Here is an 18964-nt window from a genome sequence, read left to right as displayed (position 1 = left end):
GTAAAACTGTCAGATGAATGAATATTCATCAAAGGCTCCCAAATTCTACGGAATTGGTTTCTCAAGTACCTCATTTCTTCTCGATGCTCATTCTTCCGGCCCTCCTGAATGCTGTAGTTTACAAGCCGTTCTAGACTACGCTCTGCTCCAGTCCTTGCACCCACAGCACCTGCCCCGAGGCGACCCTCTACCAACCTCCACCATCCATCCGGCCTCTCCTTCCCCAACCCACTGTCCCTGGCCAGCTCCCACATGATGGCCCTCACTGTGCTCCCTGCAGTGCTGGCTGCAAACAACACAAACACTTCAGAAGCTCAGCAGCAACCCCTGGGTTTAGTACTAGTTCTGCACCTGCACATATGAGCTTCGTGGACAATTTAATAACATTTAATATCGCTGGGCCTCAGATGTCTCCTTATAAAAGGAGGGTTTGAAGGAAATCCCTTTCAGCAACACTTCCTATAATTTCTTCAAGAAATTACAACAAAGAGCTTTTTAAACTATGTAATTTTTCACATTATATAGATGACTTAGGTCATTTAAACGCATCACAATAAAAAACAACTCCAATAAATAAAAGCCAGTGATGTCCGGCCAGTGTGGCTCAGCGACTAAGCGTTGACCTATGAACCAGGTCTGGAAACCAGAGAGGCGGGCCCACCGACACACTTTCCCCTCACCCTCTGGTGAGCAGGCCCAAAACGTGCTGAACTTCAGGTGTACAACAGAGTCGTCAAACACTGGCTAAACAATCTCATTCCTAAGAACCCACAAAAGGTGACGTGAAACAATCTCCCAAGCCAACTTTATGTACATGACATTGCAGTACTGTTCAACAAGGTACACAGCACACTTTCCCCCATACGTTGCATGAATAGACTAAAAATGAAAAGGCATACTGTGCTATAAATAAACTGTAACACAAGCTCATTTTGTCAAGTTTAAAAGTCACCCAAAAAGTACTAGCTACTTAAATCTTTGCATTATATTCCAAAAATTATAGCAAAGAGCTCCACAGACTATAAGTAAAAAATATTCCTTTCATTTTAAAATGCCATATTCAAGGATGGATGAAGTCCTTACCACTTAGAAAGTCTGACTAATTGAGATGCTCTTGCGAAGTCTCCCATTGGTCCACTTCTACCTCCTACCCACTCACAGGAGTAGCTTGCAGCACCTTGGGAATCTGATTGTCTAATGGAGCATGTCTAATGCTCTAACAGGCTACAATCCTGAAAACACTGGACATGAAATAACTTACATCAAGATACATTCTAAGCTTCTAGAATTTTGTTCCATGCTTTAAAGCAAAGGAGAGGAGAGAGCCTAAGAGAGAGTAACAGCTACTGCGCTGGGTGTCCCATTCCACATGGCACACTCCGCCAGGCAGCACACCCCCAGGAGCACTCAAAGGTCAAAGACGCCCTGGTCCCTGTGGACTCACAGTCAGTTCATAAGCAATGTTACTAAGATACTCTTAATAGTAATAGTAACAAGGTGTTGTTATTAATTAAACTTATTACATTCCCGTCAAATGGCTGTTTAAGCCAACTTTTTATAGTTCAACATGAATGGTATTTACTTCTCCATGTAACTAATTTAATTCCAAAACACGGGCCACTCACCTTTTTCAGGCCAGCAAAACCTTCTGATTCCAGGAAGAAGAAGGCAAAGGGCATCAAGACAAACAAACAAAGGTTGGAGAAGAGAGAAGCGAGGTTCCACAGACCTAGAGGGCAACACAGAAGACAGCCAGGTCAGGTACGGACACGACACGCTCGGCGGAGAAATGACCACGCTGAACTGTGGCATTAGAGCGCTGTGCTTTCTAACAGTAAAATAAACATAAACTTGAAGAGAGTGGCCTAACAAATGACCTAACCTTAGAAATCAGAAAGTAATTACCTATTTAAATTGTGTGCAACTTTGTAACATGTACCTACTGGTAAAGCCAAGATAGGAATGAATTTTTCCTCACACCCTGAAATAAAGTCACTACAGATATGACATGTGCAGAGACCCACAGACATAGCTTCTTTAGACATATTGGCACCTGAATATTTACATTAGAGCCACTAGCATTTATTGAGCACTTAATAAATTCCAGATACTCTACTAAACATTTTACATGCATAATCTCATTTAATTTAAGCCTCATAAAAACCCTAAAAGTAATAATTAGCATTTATTGAGCCTTTATGTGCCAAGCACTATTCTAAGTGATTTACAGATATGATGCGGACTCATTTACTCGTCCCAGCAGCCGCCCAACACGACAGCGGTGGAGGCAGGTCACCATACCGGCCGAGGTGCACAGCCAGCCTGTGGCAGCGCCAGCTCCTGGGATTTTTAAAAAACACCACACCACAGACGTTTTAGTAAGCAATTACAAGTGGGAAAGAGAAGGGAAGCTTATATACCCTTTTCCCTTTCTCACATATACCACACTCTTTTAGAAAACCACTGTAAAAAGCAACTAAGAACAAATTTGGAAAAAAAGAACTTTAGATGTGTCCTTGGGACAGAACTTGGCCCAACACCTCCTACTTTTTAAAAGTAAAAAACTGAGCCCCAGCTGGTGTGGTTCAGTGGATAGAGCATCGGCCTGCAGACTGAAGGGTCCTGGGTTCAATTCTGGTCAAGCACACATGCCCAGGTTGCAGGCTCGATCCCTAGTAGGAGGCATTCAGGAGGCAGCTGATCAATGATTCTCTCTCATCATTGATGTTTCTCTCTCTCTTTCTCTCCCCCCCACCCCCGTCTCCCTCTCTCGTCCCCTCTGAAATAAATCTATAATAATAAAAGCGTAACATGCTAATTAGCCTGGACGTCCTTCTGGACGACCTTCTGGACCAAGCCTGGGCTACAAGGGCTGAGGCAGCCGCTGCGGCTACAAGGGCCAAGCCCCTTGTATGAATTGAATTTCCTGCATCGGGTCTCTGGTAATAAAATAAAATTTTTAAAAAGGTAAAACACTGAAATTTAAAACTGATTTTCAAAATTATGGCTATAATCTTTATAAAATTTACAAAATCCAGAGTCAAAGATAAAAATTATGCTACGATTAGAATTCCGTGCGTTTGAAGCGGGCACCTGCTTTCTTCCCGCCTGGATTTCCAAGGCGCGGAGGCCGGGATCTGGGGACACAGCCACTAGAGAGCAGAACACAAACCTATGCGGTTGCAGCTCTCAATCCAGGCACCAGACACTGCACGTGAGCTCTCAGGGGACCAAGGTGGTGGTTACAAATTAACATCCGTGAGCCCTCACCGCCCAGCCCCATGGGAACAGCATGGGATACAAACAGAAAGAGCCAGTGCGTCCTGTGGAGCTTCTAGAGCAGCTGTCGCCAGCAGGTGGTCCGCGAGGTCCGAAAGGCTGGCGACCGCTGATCTAGATAGAGAGACTGACCTTCAGTAGGGAAGGGGGCAGAATTTAAAAATTCAACTTACAGTTTCTTATTCAAAAATGTAGGCAAATTTAATGAAATTGACAACTTACTTAGCTTAGCAGGAACTAAAATGTTTCACAGATTTTAGGGGGAAACATCTTTCAGTGGAAAACTTTAATTTGAACTTTTTAAAATAAAAATTGTTCTAAAGTACTTTTCTACTTTCCAGACTTTCAACACCTTCACCCTTTTCTTCATTCAAAGGGGTTATCATCACAGTCAATTGTTTTATTGCATTAATAACTGGAAGGGCTCACAGGACAGTGGCTCAATGCCCCACCTGGAGTGTCAGACACCTGGGTTCCAGCCTCATCAGCATGTCCATGTGCCAGACCTGCTGAGTCACAGGCTCTTCTCTAGAAAGCGAGGCGAGGACCCTGCCTACAGGTGGTGGTGAGAACTAAGTGAAACAATGCACGTAGGACAAGCAGCACACCTGGCACACACAAAAGCACTGCGTGACTTTCTGCTTCTGTAACAGCCCCAGCCCCAGAGGTGCTAACAGGCGGGATGACTTCCCTACTCCCTTCCTGCCAGGAGTATCAGCTCTTGCTTTTTGTCACCAGCAGTTTGCACATGTCCAACAATAATCTCTCCCCTCCCCCAAGAGATGCTGGGGATGGGCACCATCTACACACATGTGCCTACGAGCTGATGGGCCTCAATCAGAGCTGTGCCCTCCAGGTCAAGTTCACAAACTTCAGTGCATGGTCTTTGGCCTCTACTTTGCTCAACAGCACTTGACCTCCCTCCATAGGGTTTCCAAGTAAGTTACTTCCAGTGCGATTGAAACTTCGTGGCCACACTCAAGGGGCCAAAGAGCTGCATGTGGCTCGCGAGCCGCAGTTTGCCGACCACTGATCTAGACGATTCATAGCACATTATATTCTTTTGGTGGAGAACTGTGACTGCTGTATGTTGCTTTGGTTAGGTCTGGTGGAAAACAGAGAAACTGCGGTTTTCAATCATTAGTGCTGAAGAGATAAAAGTTCGTGTATTCTATCTCTTGTTAAGTCCCTAGCATCTCAGACATGTTCTGGATGCTTTGGGCACCACACCGAACTCTTCCTGATAAGGTAAGCCCTCTAGTGTACAGACGGCCTTCCAGCTCAGAAACACGCCTTTGCCCACAGCGGGAAACGGCAGCCACTCTTCCTAAGGTGCTGCCCCATTTTAGCAATATCAGCACCCATTCCCACACCCTCATCTTCTTCACAGGTGCCTGCACGCTACAGCGCAGCTCCCCAGAGCCCGGCTCCCAGCGGGGCGGCACCGTGCCGCCCCCTCCCCCTCACCCCCCACCCCGCGCTGGCTCCAGGGCCAGGATCCCATCCTGCGTGGCAGAACACGCATGACATTCTGTAGCACCAATGTTAACCAGGAAACACCCTCAGTAAAAGCTCACAGGCCAACTAAGGAAGTAGATTGAGAATAATTCTCCATTGTCAATGCACAATGAAGGGAATCACAACACAGATAAAAATTTAAAATATTCATTTTAACCGATTCACCAAGTGATAACTGACATAAACTGCATACTGAAGGTGTAAAATTTCATCAGTTCTGACCTAAGGACTCACCAGTGACAGCACCACCGTAATCAAGATAATGAGCACACACCCGTTTCCTCCACCCACTTTATCATCACAGCGCCCGACACTCCCAGCCCTCCTCCCGGCAGCCACCACATCCGCACTAAGTTCAGAAAGACAGCACATTTAGAATTTTATATTCACAGTGTGTGTAATATAGTCTTGTCTGGCTTCTGTCGCCTCGCACAGCTTCCGGAGCTTTTCCAACACTGTGACATGGATCAGTCGTTGGCCCCTCCATCCGAATCCGTGGAATCCAGCTCTCACACTGCACCATTCACCTGCAAACTCTCCCTGGTCGTTGCCAATGTGTGGCGCTTACCACGAAAGCCGCTGCAGACTCTTTGTCCAGGCCTCTATATGGACATATGCTTTCATTTCTTTGGGGTAAATATGTGAGCAGAAAGTGGCTGGATTGTATAGCAGGTGGATGTTTAACATTTTAAGAAACTGCTGAAAAGTTTTCCAAAGTGGTTATATAATTTTACATTCCCAGCAGCAGAGTTCAAATTTCACTTGCATTTTGCCAAAACTCTCTGCCCATTCCAGTGAGGGTACAGTGGCAGCTCATTGCATTGACTGGCATCTCCCTAATAAGTAAGGCTGTGGGCATCTCTTCATAAACTTGCTAGCCACATGCTTATAGTCTTTGGTGACATCTCTTCGAATCTGCTGCCCGCTGTTCCCTGGGTTGTCTGTTCACCTGTCACGAGTGTGGCAATTTCTTTATCTGCTCTGAACACAAGTCCTGGGTCAGGGAAGTGAGCCACAGGCATATTCTGCCAGACTGTGCATTGTCTTTCTATCCTCTTAACAGTATCTTTCAAAGAACAAAATTTCTTCATCTTTATAAAGTCCAGTTTATCGATTCTCTTTTTTGCTTTAACGGGTACCATATTTTTCCATGTATAAGACACCCCCATGCATTAGATGCCCTCCACTTTTCCAACCCAAAATTAAGAAATCAATATTTTAAACATTTTGCTGGTTTTCCTCTTAAGGCCTTCTTCCTTTTGGGCATCTTAAGAAGCTGTTCTTCCTGTTTTCTCCACGGTCTGATCATACACTCAGTGGGAGGAGGACCAAACTGTCTCTCTGCAGCTCTATGGCCATGCTCTTTGCACAGCTGATCACATTCAGTTTGAATTCTGCAGAGTAAGACGGTCGCTTACCGGTATTTATCTTTTTATTTCTGACATCTTTATGGGCTCAGAACGCTCAGGTCCCTGTTGCACTCTCCACCTCCAATTACAGCATCAGCTGACGTCAGTTAACAATAAGGCTCATGATTGGACGAGGCCTGTTTGACAAGGTATGGGCAGCTGTGCACCCTCGTGGCTCCCACCTCAGCTGAATTCCGTGTATAAGATGCCCCTTGATTTTCAGTCTAACGATTTCAGAAAAAAAATAGCATCTTATACATGGAAAAATACAGTAATTTCCACCCAAAAAAACTATGGCCTGGTCCAGTGCCACAGGCTTCCTCCTAAGGTTCCCTACATGGACTCCAGCTTTAGGATTTACATTCAGGTCTATAATCCTCTTGAGCTGCATTTTGTAGATGATCCGGTATGGATTGAAGTTCATCATTTTTGTGCATGATTATCCAGTTGTTCTGACACCATTTGTGGCAAATACCCCTTTTCCACCAAATCAGCTTGCACCTTTGTTGAAAGTGAATTGACAATATATGTGTGGATACTTTCCTGGACTCTATATTCGACTGAGCTCAGCTATTTGTCTATCTTTATGCTGATACCACATGGTCTCAATTACTGCGGCTTTAAAAGAGTCTTTGAGTCAAGTACTAAGACCTCCAGTTGTTTTGTCAATTCTAAGTTCTTTGAATTCCCTTATGAATCTTAGATCAGCTTGTCAATTTCTACAAAAAAAGATCTGCTGAGATTTTGAGTAGGATTGCGTTGAATCCACAGATCAATCTGGGAGGACAGACACTGGAAGTGTACTCTCCTCTAACCCATGAACACAGTTTATCTCTCCATTTAGTGTGATGCTCTTTAATATTTCTCAGTGGTGTTCACAGTTTATAGCATGCAGTCCACACACCCCTAAGCTATTTCGTATTTTTTATGCCATTGTACTTAACTGGCATTGGTTTTTAAGTCAACTTCCAATTTTTCATTGCTAGCATACATAAATGCAATTGAGTTTTGTATACTAAAATTGTATCCTGCAACCTTGCAAAATTCAATTATTGGTTCTAATGGCTTTTTAAAAATAAATCCCATCAGAATTTCTATATAGACAATCATATCAACTGTTAATAGTTTTCCTTTTTCCTTTCTAGCCTGAATGTTCTTTACTTTTTAAAACTCACCAGAATGATGTTGGGTAGTAGTGGTGAGAGGGACATCCTCACTCTGATCTCAGGGGAAAAGCATTCAGTCTTTCACTATTAAGTATGATGTTATCTGTAAGGTTTTCCTAGATGCTCTTTATTAGAATGAGGAAATCCCCTTTCATGCCCAGTTGGCTGAGAGATTTTATCAGGAATGAACACTGAATTTTGTCAGATGATTTTTCTACATAAACAGTGATGAGCATATGTCTTCTTTAGTATGTGAATATGATAAATTACATTCAGTGATTTTTTTCAGAAGTTATGATCTAGTCTCCTTTTTAAATATTGTTATATTTGACTTGCTATTATTTTGTTTAGAATTTAGGAATCTATGTTCCTAAGGGATATTGGTCTATAGTTTTCATGTAATGTCTGTCTGGTTTTGGCATCAGGGTAATACTGGCCTCAATGAGTTAGGAAGTGTCCCCTCATTTTCTTTTTCTCTTTTTTTAAGTTTATCTTTATTATTGAAAGTAATACAGATGTACCCTTATTTTCCCCATTGATCCCTTCTAGCCCGACCTCTTCCCCCACTCCAGGCCTTCACCACTATTGACTATATCCAGGGGTTATGCATATATGCATATAAGATCTTTGGTTAATTTTAATTTCCTGAAAATGTCTGTGTGGAACTGGTATTATTTCTTCCTTAAATATTTGGTAGGGCTGTCAGTGAAGCCCTCTTGTCCTAGAGTTTTATTTATGAGAATGTTTGTAGCATTTCCACAATGTCTGAAAGGGATTCAGTTATTCTTCCATTCAAGGAATTTTTTCATTTCTCTAAATTGTTGGATTTACTGGAATAATAATGTTAATAATATGCACTAATTACCCTTGTAATAGCTGTAGGATGTGTAGTGATGTCACCCTCTCTTGTTCCTGATATTGATCACTGGCGTTTTCTCTTTTATTATTTTTGCTTTTCAATGATATTGATCTTCTATGTTCTACATTTTCTGTTTTCTATTTCACTGATTTCTCCTCTCATCTTTTTTAATATCCCATCTTCTTCCTTTGGGATTCACTTGCTCTCCTTTTTCTAGTTTCTTAAGGTGGAAACTGTAGGAATTTGGGCCTTTTTCTTTTCTAAAACATGCATTTCAGTGCTGTAAACATTTTGAAATGATTTCTTTCCATTTTTATTCAATTAAAGTACTTTGAAATTTCCTTTTTTACTTCTTCTTTGACCTATGCCCTATTGGGAAGTATGATAATTAGTTACCAAAGACTTGAGGCACTTTCCAGATACGTTCTGTCACTGATTTCCATTTGATCTCAGCATTGTCAGAGAACATATCTTGTATGACTTAAATCCTTCTAAAGTATGGAGACTTATTTATGCCATTGGGTGTGGCTGTCTTAATAAATGTTCCCAGTGTACTTGAAAAGAATGTGTTCTACTACTGTTGGGCAGAAAGTGCTAATAAATGTAAATTAGGTCAAGCTGGTTAAGAATGTTATTCAAGTCTTCTATTTCCTTAAGTTTTCCTTTCTACTTGTTCTGTCTATTATTGAAAAGGGGATATAGATATATCTGAATATAGGTGTGATGTTGACTGTTAACTCTTTCATTTCTATAAGTTTTGTTTCACATATTTAATATTAGGTAGATAAATGTTTATCATGTTCTTTGGTGAATGAACCCCTTCACCATTATGAAATTATCCTCTTTATTCCTTACTCTTTTCTGCTAATAATATACCTACTCTGGCTTTCTTTTTGCTAGCATTAGGATGGTATACCTTTTCCTCCTATTGTTGTTAACCTATTTGTCTTTCTAGTTCAAGTGGTTTCTCGTAAGCAGCATCTACTTGTGTCTTCCTTATTTATTCAATCTGACCATCTCTGCCTTCTAACTGGGGTGGTCAGACTACTGCTGTGGTCAGGTTCAAGGCTATCAGCTTGCTCTGTTTTCTATTCATCCACTGTTCTGTCTTCCCTTCTCCTTCCTTTTCTGTGCTCCTTTGTATTAGCTCTTTGCTATGACTCCACTTTGTTTCCTTTATTTGCTTACTGACTGTACCTCCTTGCTGAGCTGTTTCAGGGGCTGGGGGTTATCGTGCACACCTCTAACTCCACACACTGCGCCTCCCGTAGTGTCACTTCATGGGCAGCACAGAACCTATACCAGTGTGTTTCCATTTCCTTCTTCCCGCCTCTGTACTGCTGTGGTACTTGTACATGTTATACAACTCACAATACACTGTTACTATTTTTTACTTCAACATACTTCAACAGTAAAAAAAATATATTTTATTGATTTTATACAGAGAGGAAGAGAGAGGGATAGGGAGTTAGAAACATCTATCAGCTGCCTCCTGCACACTCCCCACTGGGGATGTGCCCGCAACCAAGGCACATGCCCTTGACTGGAATCGAACCCGGGACCCTTCAGTCCGCAGGCCGACGCTCTATCCACTGAGCCATACCGGTCAGGGCCAATCTTCTTTTAATAAGACAAATGACAAAGGAAAACTTCTATGTTCACCAACAAACGGCATGCTGGTGCAGGGCAGCGACTCCTCTCTCCTCCCTCTGTGCTACTGGCAGCACTGCTTCTTGGAGTACAGTTTGCTGGTGATGAATCTCTAGCTTCTGTATTTCTGACACTGCCTTTATTTTGCCTTTGTCTTGGAAAAACATTCTCACTGGATTTAGGTTGGCAGGTTTAGGATGGACTGGCTTTTTTTCCCACAAGAAAAATGCCAATTCTTATCCTTACTTCTCTGCACTTATATGTCCTTTTCTCTGCTTCCAGATTCTGTCGCTGGTGCTGGCCAATTTCATGGCCTGGCATAGTTTCTTGCACACAGGCTTTCTGGCATAGAGGGCTGGCTGAGCTTCTTGGACCAGTGGGCTTATAGGTTTCACCTATCTTGACAATTTTCTGCTGCTAATTTTTCAAAACTGTTTCTGAACGCTCCTTCCTTCAGGAGCGTTATGTCACGGGAGCCCTGGTCAGCTTCTCCTGTCAGTTTTCGTCTGGGTGTTTCTCTTTCCCACAGTTTCCTATGGTTATATTTCTGTATTTGTTCATATTTGTGTGCACACGTACACCCACACTGTAACACACCAAAACCTTTTTAAAACACATCCCATGTCCATAAAACATTTAATGTGGGTCTGTACTGTGTACTGTATGTCCTACAACAGAACAACCTTCCCCGTCCTGACGGCATTGTCTGTCTGTCTGTCTAACCAGCTAGTTTGCAGCCGTCCTGGGCCCTGCCTCCTCCTGTATAAAACACGCTGCACCCTAACTCACTGGGCTCTCGTGAAGAACACAGAGAAATGACGCACCACCAAGTTAAACACTTTCAGCGTCTCAGCCCGCCCTGTCTCAACACAGCGAGTGGCCAAAACACTGAAAAACTCTAATGCCTACCAGCATTTAGATCAAGGCAAGAAAGTGATGCCAGTTACATCTAAAATTAGCTCCCAACCCTTCCCCTAAAGAAGTGTTATCATTAATTACACCAAAAAACGTATACAATAAAAACCTGTGCACATGACATTAACAAATATAAAAACAATGACAAAAACTGGCATAGAAAATAAAATGCAAAGAAAGACACCAAACTATTAACAATGTGAACATAGTAAAATTATCAATGATTTTTTTTCTTCCTGCTCTTCTACATATTCTGTTTTCTTTAAGGCACATAAAGACCCTTAAAAACCATGAAACATATATTTAAACCCAGTTGTGAAACTCAAAATTCTCCATATCCCTATGTCCCAGGGCAGAGGGCAGCAGAGCTGACTGGAGCTGGGCATGCCTGGGGGCCCCCGGCACACCGCCCACTCAATTCACCGGTTACCCCGATGCACAGCTCGAATCCGGCCTGAGTGAGGTCGCATGTTAGCACATGGCAGGGAGCTCCAACAACTGTTCCCAACAAGGTGCAACCAAGAATGCAAACTCTTGACTGCTTAGAGTCCACGCTACTCTATGATTGGGGGTGGGGAGATTTCATTTAGTTTTTGCAATTTGAAATAATCAACTGTCATGCATAGCACAAAAGGAGGTTTCTTATTGTTAGTGATCTATAAATATACAGGCATCCAGAATTTATCTTTCTGATCACACATGCCGCTTTCATGCCATGAAAACTACAAATTCAAATTCTTCTCTGGAAGTCAAAAGTTAAGATATAAAACTCGGCCTGGGGCAAAAGCTCACACAGCAGTAAAAGCACCTCCTCTGAGCAGCCAGCACATGGAAAACAAGGCAGTTATGAACAGCGACACAAAGACATCTGCTCCTGTGGATGTTAACAAGCAGAGTGTCCGCTGGACCAGGGAGAAAGACCATCGATGAGTACAGTCTGAACACCAACTGGTTTAGCCTGTCGGGAAATTAGGTGCCTTCTTTTACCTGTGGAACTTTAAATAACTTTAAAGTTATAATTCTATAACTTTAATTCTATAGAATTTAAATGCTGTTTCCCCTCCATCTGTTCTTTCTCCAGAGACTCAACATGACTGCTGGCTCTCGGAAGGGATATAATCTGGATCAAGGATGTCAAACTCGCAGCCTAGGCATTCGGCCCACCAGCTTGCAAGTTTGATATGCTTGATCTAGACCAGTGATGGCGAACCTTTTGAGCTCGGTGTGTCAGCATTTTGAAAAACCCTAACTTAACTCTGGTGCTGTGTCACATATAGAACTTTTTTGATATTTGCAACCACAGTAAAACAAAGATTTATATTTTTGATATTTATTTTATATATTTAAATGCCATTTAACAAAGAAAAATCAACCAAAAAAAATGAGTTCGCATGTCACCTCTGACACGCGTGTCATAGGTTCGCCATTACTGATCTAGACCCTCCCTGTGCCGTCCAGCCCACATCTGAACGCACTGGTCAGTGATCATACATACACAGTAGTCCATGCATGGTTACGGAGCGAGAAACTCCTACCACCCACTGATCTCGTAGCCATCATAACGTCGCAACGCGTCATATTACTCTCCGCCAGTTGTATCCCAGTGCAGCAATACAATCACGTACAGTGCATAGTACTTGGTAATAATAAACGACTACGGTACTACTTCATGTATTTTCTATACTTTTAATGTTATTTTAGGATGCACTCTTTTGACATTTAAATAAAAAGTCTGCTGTAAAACAGTAGCTGTGTTAAGCCTGTGGTAGCCTCATACATCTCGTGTTTATCTGATCGTGTCTCCTGATGGCATCATTTCTCTCAGGCCTGCTCCAATATCGCATCGTTTGCACAGTGATGGGCTGCACAGGCTGACAGCCAGGAGCACTGTGCTGTGCCATGTGCAGTGGGCTGTACCGTCTAGGTTTGTGCAGAGGCCCGCTATGATGTTCACACAACAACAAAAATGCCTAATGACACATTTTTCAGAACATATCCCAGCCGTTAAGCTGTGCATGACTGCATTTATTTTTGTAAGAAATATTCACTTAACATTAAGAATTTGAGAGTTGATGGTTTTATCCTACTTAATCATCCACATAAAAAGCTTTTTTCAAAGTCCAAATAATTAAATGCAACAAATTAAGTTTATTAACAAGAGTAAATAAATGTGAATGTTTTAGACTTAACTTATGCTAACTTAATTATCAATTTCGCAAAATATAGAAAGCTAAAGTTACTGTGAGAACATCTAATATACAGAAAAATAATAGGTCTATCATACATTCCCAAGTAGTAATTATATTCTTAACAACTATCTAAAACTTAGTAAATTCCCAGCATCTTACAAACATACATCAGACATACACACATAATGTTCCTAAGAATAGCCTATAATTTGATAAAGCATTCCTAAATTAAAAATTAGGGCTAATAAACATAACATGCTACCACTGCCTTTATTTTATTACATGTCAACTTATAAGATAAAAAGAAATATTAGTCAAATTTCCCCACTTCACAAAGTTAAAATTACATGCTCCAATACAGTAGTAGAATCTTAAAAATTCAGAATCCTTTAGTTTGTCTAAGTCAGTATCAATGACAACCTTTTTGAAAGACAGCCAATGCCTATCCCTGAAAGAAGTATCTGAATTTAAACAAAGATTATTTAATAATCCCCAAATACTTAGTTTAAAGCCAAACTAAACCACACCTGACAGAATGCCAGATCACCACAGGATGCGTTAACTTCTAGCTCCATCTGCTGGAGTCACAGAATAGTTCAAAAGACAATATACACAACACTGTGAGGCACATAAGCTCCCACCTTCATCACATGGAAAACTCAACAAATTTAAACAAGAAAATGAATCCGAGTTCAACCATTGTCAATAATTTCCAAAATGACAAAACTAAGTTAAAACCAATATTTCAGTGGAATTGATTATCAAAAAGGGACTAAGATAATTTTTAAAATTCTACCAAGAAAGCATAGATTTAAAAGACAAGTTTATGTTTGAAGAGTCAGTATTGTGAGAACTTCAAAACTAGAATAGCTTCTATTTATTTGCGTAGAAAACAACAAATAAGGAACAATTTTAGCAATGATCTGTGAAATTTTTTATATTAATACTAGGGGCCCAGTGCACGAATTCATGCACCTTGAAAGGAACTGTGGGCTGCAGGCTGCAGTGGGCACAGAGGCAGGTCTCGGCCCATCCTCTGTGCCCACACCTGGCCCCCATTCTTCTGTCTGCTGGCAGCCCCGCTCCCACTGCTGCCGCTCCCACGCACTGAATGCGCTGGCCCCGCTTGCACCTGCTGACTGCATGGAGTGATTGGGGCCGGCGCCAGCAGCGGGTGTGAGTGGGGACGGCGCCGGTAGTGGGTGCGAGTGGCAGCTGCTGCCCTGATTGCCCCTCAGGAGCAGAGGGAGGTGGAGAAGCCCTGAGGGGCAATCGGGGCTGGCAGCAGCCACTCGTACCCACTGACGGTGCTGAGCGTTCGGGGCTGGCGCCATGCGCCATCAATGGGTACGAGCGGCGGCTCCAGTGCCAGCAGCAGGTGCAAGCGGGGCCGGCGCCAGCAGCAGGTGCGAGCACTGGGCGGGACTGCGGCACACAGGAGCAAAGAATTTTCAGTAACCACCAGAGGCTCATCCCGATGACAGCAACCAGCTCACCTACTCCACCATCCCGCCGTGGCCGAAGCCCACCACATTCCTTGCTCTGCCTCCTGCTGCCAATGCCCGCCATGTTCAGCGCGCGCCCCCTGGTGGTCAGCGCATGTTATAGCGACCAGTTGTTTGGTTGTTCCTCCGTTCGGTCTATTTGCATATTAGGGTTTTATATATATATATAACTTTTTTCTTATAGCAAAGAAGCAACACATGCCCACTGTAGAAACATTACTCAATGTAAATACCAAATTAAAACTTTATATCATATTATCCTACCACCCAGAGAAAAACACTTTTTCAACATCTTTCTGTATCAATAAATACTCATCTACACCATCATCTATCCCAGCCAAGAAAGCACTCCACTGTTCGGATCTACCAAAATTTAATTAGTAAATAGAAATTATTGGTAACATTTAACTAACAAAGGTACATTAAATTTATTAATGGCTGACTTTTAATATTTATACATAAGATAAATAGTATCTAAAAGTATAGATTTTTTTGCCCTAGTCAGTTTGGCTCAGTGGATAGAGTGTCAGCCTGTGGACTGAAGGGTCCCAGGTTTGATTGCGATCAAGTGCACATGCCCAGGTTATGAGTTCAATCCCCAGTGGGGCCATGCAGGAGGCAACTGATCAATGATTCTCTCTCGTTATTGATGTTTCTATCTCTCTCTCCCCCTCTCCCTTCCTCTCTGAAATCAATAAAAATATATTTAAATAAATAAATAAATAAAAGTATGGATTTTTTAAAATCTTCTGTGGAATGTGAAAATGGATAAAACAAAAGTGGTTTTTATACTGTCCTTCAGGATGCCCAAAACAGCTATTGTCTATTCCTGTTGACAAATCAAAACACGTACCTCACAGAGACTAGTCAGAGTCACTGTGGTTATCTTTTAACAGAGCAAACCTCAAACTGGGCAATCCTATCTAATAAAAGAGAAACATGGTAATTAGCCGCAACTTCGCTACCCTTCCCATTGGCTAATCAGGGTGATATGCAAATTAACTGCCAACCAAGATGGCGGCCGGCAGCCAGGCAGCTTGAAGCGAACAGGAGGCTTGCTTGCTTCAGTGACGGAGGAAGCCAATGTTCCCCGCCTGCCGCTGCTGGGCTCTGAGCTTGCAGTTTAAGAAACATTGTTACAAATATAGAAGCTAAACAAAACCCCAGAAACCTGCTTTCAGCCAGCCGGGCCTCAGAGCTGGAGTTGAAACAGTGGTTCGATTATAGAACCCAAACAAACCAGATACCTGCTTTCAGCAGCCGAGGTCTCAGAGCTGGAGCTGAGCCTCAGAGAGAAAGCCGGCTCTCAGTTCCAGTGACAGCCATAGAGGTAAATAAATCCCAGAATAAAAGAAAAAAGAAAAAAAGGACAGGTTGGGAGCTTCAGTTGCCCACCAGCCTGAAAACGGCCCTCAGCCCCTCACCCAGACTGGCCAGGCACCCCAGTGGGGACCCCCACCCTGAAAGGGGTGTGACCAGCTGCAAACAGCCATCATCCCCTCATCCAGGCTGGCCAGGCACCCCAGTGGGGACCCCCAACCTGAAGGGTGTGTGACCAGCTGCAAACAGCCAACATCCCCTCACCCAGGCTGGCCAGGCACCCAAGCGGGACCCCCACCCTGATCCAGGACACCCTTCAGGACAAACCAGCCGGCCCCCACCCGTGCACCAGGCCTCTATCCTATATAGTAAAAGGGTAATATGCCTCCCAGCACCGGGATCAGCGGAGCCGCGAGGCCTCCTGGCACCAGGATCAGCAGAGCCTCCGAGCACTGGGATCAGCGGAGCCTCCAGCACCGGGATCAGCGGAGCAGCGAGGCCTCTCAGCACCGGGATCAGCGGAGCAGCGAGGCCTCCCAGCACTGGGATGAGCGGAGCCGCGAGGCTTCCTGGCCCCTGGAGCAGCGTGACAGGGGGCAGAGCCCAAACCCCCTGATCGCCCTGCGGCTCTGTGTGTGACAGGGGGCGGGGCCACAACCTCCCTATCCGCCCTGCTCTGTTCGTGACAGGGGAAGGCGCCCAACCCCTTGATCGGCCCTGCTCTGTGCCTGATAGGGGGGAGCTCCCCAACCCCCTGATCAGCCCTGCTCTGTGTGTGACAGGGTATGGTGCCCCAACCCCCCCATGGGCCCTGCTCTGTGTGTGACGGGGTGGAGCCACAACCTCCCCATCGGCCCTGCCCTGAGTGTGACAGGGGGGAGTGCCCCAACCCCCTGATTGGCCCTGCTCTGTGGGTGACAGGGGGCAGCGCCCCAAACCCCTGATGGGCCCTGCTCTGTGTGTGACAGGGGGCGGTGCCCCAACTCCCCTATCGGCCCTACTCTATGCGTGACAGGGGGGAGCTCCCCAACCCCCTGATCAGCCCTGCTCTGTGTGTGACAGGGTACAGAGCCCCAACCCCCTGATCGGCCCATGTTCTGTGCATGACAGGGGGTGGCGCGGCAACCTCCCCATCGACCCTGCCTTGAGTGTGACAGGGGGCGGCGCCCCAACCCCCCAATTGGCCCTGCTCTGTGCCCGACCAGGGGCTGCACCTAGGGATTGGGCCTGCCCTTGCCACCCGGGAGCGGGCCTAAGCCAGCACGTCGTTATCTCCCGAGGGGTCCCAGACTGTGAGAGGGCACAAGTGGGGCTGAGGGACACCCTCCCCGCCAGTGCACAAATTTTTGTGCACCGGGCCTCTAGTCACATTATAAAAGTCTGTTTCTCCCTGGTCACAAGTAAGAATGGATAGCTTAGCAAAAACTGAACCCCTCAGGGGAAAATGGCTCAATAACTAAAGAATTATTTCCTGACTTTAAAGCTGCAATTTTAATACCACCATTCTCCTCCCTTCCAGGATGTGTCGTTTGGGCTTTATTTTAATTTTAAACTCACATTATATAAAACTAGAGGACCAGTGCACGAATTTGTACACCAGTGGGGTCCCTCGGCCTGGCTTGCAGGATCGGGGAGAAACTAGCTCTCCGACACCCCCTAAGGGTTCCTGGATTGTGAGAGGGTGCAGGCCAGGCCGAGGGACCCCACCAGTGCACGATTGGGGCTGGGGAGGGGCACAGGTTGGCCAGCCGGGGAAGGACTGCAGGAGGGCTCCAGGGCATTTCCGGCCCGTCTTGCTCAGTCCCGATCGGCCAGACCCCACCAGCAAACTAACCTACTGGTTGGAGCCTCTACCCCCTGGTGGTCAGTGCATGTCATAGTGAGCGGTTGAGTGGCCTTAGCATATCATTAGCATATTACGCTTTGATTGGTTGAATGGACGACCAGACACTTAGCATATTGGGCTTTTATTATACAGAATTAGCACTTTAACCCTTTGCGGTCCAATGTTATTTTTGGATTTCAAACAGTCTGGCCCAAATTAATTGACGGGATTGAATGTTGAACTTTTTAATGTTCTTATTGCTCGACGTTGGACCTGCTCCTAGCGCCTGGTCTGTCAAGTCAGCCTTGAGGTTGGACCGAAAAGGGTTAAAATGAACAATTCAGTGGCATTTAGTGCATTGACAATGTTGTGCAACCAACCCCTCTATCTAGTTCCAAACGTTTTCATCACCTAAAGGAAAACCCATAAGCAGCTGTATCATCATTTTTCAATTTATGGAACTGAAGTTTCTTATTTTTCTTAATTTTTAATATACAAAATACAGAAAGTGATTACAAATGTATACTTCCTTTCTTCTGCCCAATTTTACCGTTTAATATTGATACATACCAACAAAAGTAACTATGTAAGGTTTAGCTACCATTTTAATTTGTCATTTCTACTCCTCTGTACCATCCCACAATAAACTGCAGTTGCTGGCATGTCATGGCCCGAACTGAGACAACAATGGGACTCACCTCAGAGCATCATGCCTGCAAGCGGCAAAGACCCCGACCAGAGCAGTGGCTGCCAGAGGCCCACCATCCTGCCTCACTCCAGCCTCAGCACCACTTCTGTGTATCGCATGCTTCAGGCTGTTCTAATGATTTTCTCCTTATAGAAAGAGATATATCTTGCTTCATAATACAGAGATTTAGAATTCAGATTAACATTTTATTTTTTTATGATGCTAAATTCTGGCCCAGAGAAGGGAAGTGGCATCCCAAGGTAATGTGGTTAACATGTAACACCTCAACCCCATATGTCCAAAATCCAAACAGTGTATTTAACCAAGGGAAGTTTACTTATACAAACTGAAGCATTTGTGATTTATACATTCAACCAAAAACATATATATTGACAATTTTATAAGGTAAGCTATTAAATTTCTTTTCAAAGTAAGTTCACTCTTACTAAGTATTCCTAATGATACAATTAATAACTTTTACTCATTCGATCAATGAATCATTATTGAACATTTTCAGTGTAAAAGCACTGAAATTGGTGCTTCACGGGAGATTGACATTTTAACACATATTCTGAGCCCTCAAAAGAATTTTGCATAAGTTCATGAAAGGTTTAACAAAGGAAAGACAAATAACAATTCAA

The 18964-nt window shown here is 43.9% G+C and overlaps 1 protein-coding gene across 11 annotated transcripts in view; it reads right to left on the bottom strand.

Moving 5' to 3' along the window:
* Nucleotides 1-18964, bottom strand: part of LMBR1 (limb development membrane protein 1) — a 118807-nt gene that overhangs the window by 76835 nt on the left and 23008 nt on the right. For 10 of the 11 annotated variants that reach the window (XM_023744521.1, XM_023744523.1, XM_023744524.1 and 7 more), the window contains one exon: nt 1626-1729. In XM_023744521.1, coding sequence (XP_023600289.1) covers nt 1626-1729 — 104 coding nt within the window. Of the gene's footprint in view, nt 1-1625; nt 1730-6215; nt 6431-18964 lie in introns of all 11 variants that reach the window. The other variant, XM_023744529.1, reaches the window with a different exon arrangement.

The sequence above is a fragment of the Myotis lucifugus genome, unplaced genomic scaffold, assembly GCF_000147115.1.
Source record: "Myotis lucifugus unplaced genomic scaffold, Myoluc2.0 scaffold_471, whole genome shotgun sequence".
Taxonomy (NCBI): Eukaryota; Metazoa; Chordata; class Mammalia; order Chiroptera; family Vespertilionidae; genus Myotis; species Myotis lucifugus.
Note: the sequence above shows the minus strand (reverse complement) of the source record. Positions and strands in the feature narration are given on the sequence as shown.